The sequence below is a fragment of the Branchiostoma lanceolatum genome, chromosome 10, assembly GCF_035083965.1.
Source record: "Branchiostoma lanceolatum isolate klBraLanc5 chromosome 10, klBraLanc5.hap2, whole genome shotgun sequence".
NCBI classification, from domain to species: Eukaryota; Metazoa; Chordata; class Leptocardii; order Amphioxiformes; family Branchiostomatidae; genus Branchiostoma; species Branchiostoma lanceolatum.
The window spans coordinates 10,702,239-10,705,729 of record NC_089731.1 but is presented as its reverse complement, the minus strand read 5'-3'; the positions used below and the strand labels follow the sequence as shown (position 1 = coordinate 10,705,729).

Here is a 3,491-nt window from a genome sequence, read left to right as displayed (position 1 = left end):
AAGTCGTGACTTTCATGCGGGCTTCTCGCAACATAAATACTGGCAGAAACAACATGCATTATTGTAGTGCAGTATCATTGGAATTTCACTGTATACTTACGCTATGTCAACAGATTCTATTCTGAAAGCAGCTTTAACTGTAATTTCCAACACAAAAATTGGACTTACCCAAATTTTCGACTGTACAATACCAGTCTTTGTCAAGGAATGAGCAATTCATCGCTGAGATGACGTCACGTTATGTAGATAAGACACCATGGCCTTACAACCATCCTCAATAGAGACGGGGGGGGGGCGCCACAGGCTCTCTGCAACTGATGATCCACTGCTCACCGAGTCACGTGTCTTATCTGCATAACGTGGAGTCATCTCAGCCGTGGATTACTCATTCCTTGACAAAGACTGGTGTTGTACAGTCGAAAATTTGGGTAAGTCCAATTTTTGTGTTGGAAATTACAGTTAAAACGTGTTTCAGAATGATTTCTACCAATATAGATGAACTTTCAAGCTAAGATCAACAGATTCTAGTTTTTTCTTGGCCATGCAAATATTTTCCACTCGCCAGTGTTAGTAATGCCTTTTCTGTCTACAAGATAGAAATGAGATCACATCAAACCTTTTTATCAATTGGTATTCATTCTTCACAAGTAAAAAAGCAACATTTCAGGGGTGTATATACATTTGATTGATAAGTTAAAAAAATCGATTGGACAAGCATCATCAATGTACAGGCTTCGTTACGTTTCCCGTTAAGATCATTCAGTACAAGAATACCAATGCCTATATCATTGTACACATGTTGAAACGAATACAGCTACACATAACCTATGTACAAAACTTCTATTTTGGTCTAGTCCTGGAGTAAGGGCTCTGAGGATGGAGCTGTCGCTGTGTTTTCAAGCGCCCTCTTGCGGAGGCCGAGTCTGAAGCTGTGGTTTCTGTCAACAACCCGGACTGAACCTGCAGAGAAGTTTGTATTCAGATCAGTTGCACACATACATGTACTAAGATAGCGCTGCCATTGCAATGTTTAAGAGGAAACATTACTGTAAATGCATTTAAGTTAGCGTGGTTTTTATTTCGCGGTAGGCAGAAAATGGAGTGTTCGCAGTGGCTTTAAGTTCGCGTTTGAAACAATAGTAGGGCTACAGTCATAGGTGGGCAAAAAGTTTCGCGATGGTTTTAAATTTGCGCTGAAAGTTCACCGCAAAAAAACCGCGAACATAAAACCACCGCGAACATTTGTGCATTTACAGTATACAAGTATGCAATAAACGCCATAAAGAAAGCGGATCCCAAATGCAAATTTTGGAGAACGGCCGGGTCTGTCACTGTCACCGGAGGGAATGGACACGAACGTGACTGTAAATTCAGATTTTTAAGTACAACCATAATGAATAAATGAGGCTACCTTTTACGTCATCATCATCAGGGCGGCGAAATACTCGGCTGCTTTTGACGTCACCGTAACTTGTGGGCTTCTGGACTGACGTCACAAGGTCGCTGACGTCTGTAAAAGTGTGGGTCATAAGTTAAACTACCATCAAAGATTACGAGTGTTGCTCAGCTTAAACGTACCTGTAGTTTGCTTTTGTTGACTTGGCACAGTTTATAGCTCATACACTGTGTGTCAGACGACACAATAAATCCCGTGTTTATGTACACAATAACTCGGCTCGCTCACTTCAATGAGACTATCTAGCCCTCCGGCAATTCTGGCACCTTTACAATTCTACGTCTGACTGTTGCTTTAGAACACCTAGCTCCAATATTAAACGATCTCCCAGTACAGGGTTCTAATCGTAGAACTCTATGCAGCATTAGGGTATATTCAGATGTTTTGCACACATCTTTAACTACAATTGCTGAAAAACATTTCTCTAATCTTTAAAGCTGTGTACGCAAACAACAGTGCTGCATGATTGGTTTTTCAACAATGTCTATCTCACCTTCTATACTGTTACACCGCAGACTGCCATTCAGAGTGAATTTCTCAGCCGTGTCGATCCGATGTCTGAAGGACGTCCGGAGTCGGTTCTCTCTACACCGGAGTCGGCACTTACTGCGTTCTGTGTGGGGGAGGGGGGTATGTGTTATACACCACTGGAACAAGGCTGGTAAACTTTGTCCGCTGGATCAACGATCTAAATGAATGTTATCCTCAATACTGGATAATGTCTCAAAGGAAGGAAGGAAACGAAAAGATGAAAAAAGTTGGAGAGGAAGGGAAGGAACCTCAATGTCAATGATACAGTAAAAAGCGGAAGAAAATAGGGAAATGTCATACGAAATTATTTCATTTGATTCATTGTTTATTATGTGAGAAAATTCTAAATTATATCTATAGTGTTTCAGAAACATTATTGCACAACAATTGCCCAATTTGTATGAAGTATGGCTTCTACTGGTACATAACTACAGTTCTATAAGGCTAATCTACCAAGTACAAGAGTCTATAATATGGGATGAGAATGGGCTTTTACAATCATTGAAAGCATTTTTGACGACTAGATAGACATTCTTTGATATATTTTCCCATGTATACTATGCAGGTGTTGTTACATATAGATAAGATACCTACCTCCTGATATGTTTACACTGTGGTGGGCCTGGGAGTTCCCCATCTTTACTTGGAACAAACTGTGTGGAAACAAGGTATAACGTTAATCATGATACATGTGGTTACTCAACTGTTATTACACTATTATCACTTATTATGCCCTGGTTATTGTATACATATGTGTCTGACCGATCGTAATTTCATTCAGGTTTTTGCTGTTACCCAATTTATTTTTACGTTGTCAAATAGACTCGATATCTGGTCTGCTCTGCTAAAGCAGTGAACTGTTTTAAAGAAAAGAAATCTCTAGACTAGTTACTATTTCTTCCGTTCGACAGTGTGTGAAAAAAATAGTAGAAATAAGACCAAAAATATTTCTAAAGAAAAGAGTTATATTTTGGAACTGACCTTAGTGACGGCTCAACAGTGAAAGAAACGTTCACGACTCTAAGAATGTAGACGCAGCAGACGAAGTACTTTCGACAATAGTAAGTTCAAGGAGAAAGCTCGTTCAGCTAGATCAGCGTCTCGACTGACACGGGGACAGAAAAGCCACCATTTATAACAACAGGGTGCCGGATCTACGCACACAGGCGCGCCAACCCGTGGACTGAATGACTCATAAGGCGTCAACACTGTAACAAACCCGCAGGCGCCATTTTATTGTGACGTCACTTGTAGGCAATACTTCTACACTAACGCCACGCGACAGACGTAAACAATTGTTAACATTCTAAGCATGCGCTTAAAGAACCAGTTCATGTTTTCGGAAGTACGAGTGCATTGTTCAAGTGCTAGGTGACTTCCGTACACCAAAGCCGTATGCGTCATACCACATGCACATCGTGTGATCAAAGGATTAGCGGAAATCAGGCCATTTGTTTATCATGTTCATTGTGTAGTTTGTGGTTTCAAGGACATTACGTTTTCT

At 40.5% G+C, this 3,491-nt stretch overlaps 1 protein-coding gene across 1 annotated transcript; it reads right to left on the bottom strand.

Moving 5' to 3' along the window:
- Positions 1–615: 615 nt before the first annotated feature.
- Positions 616–3,112, bottom strand: LOC136442852 (uncharacterized). Its single transcript, XM_066439820.1, has 5 exons — positions 2,969–3,112; positions 2,582–2,640; positions 1,950–2,069; positions 1,412–1,510; positions 616–960 (listed from the first exon to the last, which is right to left on the bottom strand). The coding sequence occupies exons 2-5, from the start codon at positions 2,622–2,624 to the stop codon at positions 851–853; spliced, it is 372 nt and encodes a 123-aa protein (XP_066295917.1). The 5' UTR covers positions 2,625–2,640; positions 2,969–3,112; the 3' UTR covers positions 616–850.
- Positions 3,113–3,491: the final 379 nt, after the last annotated feature.

Bases quoted from the DNA above. Each gene is read 5' to 3' on its own strand.
- LOC136442852 (XM_066439820.1), bottom strand. From the start codon at position 2,624: ATGGGGAACTCCCAGGCCCACCACAGTGTAAACATATCAGGAG. The intron at 2,070-2,581 runs GTAGGTATCTTA...TCCCCCACACAG, and splicing joins CAGTGTAAACATATCAGGAG to AACGCAGTAAGTGCCGACTC. The intron at 1,511-1,949 runs GTGAGATAGACA...ACACTTTTACAG, and splicing joins GCGGTGTAACAGTATAGAAG to ACGTCAGCGACCTTGTGACG.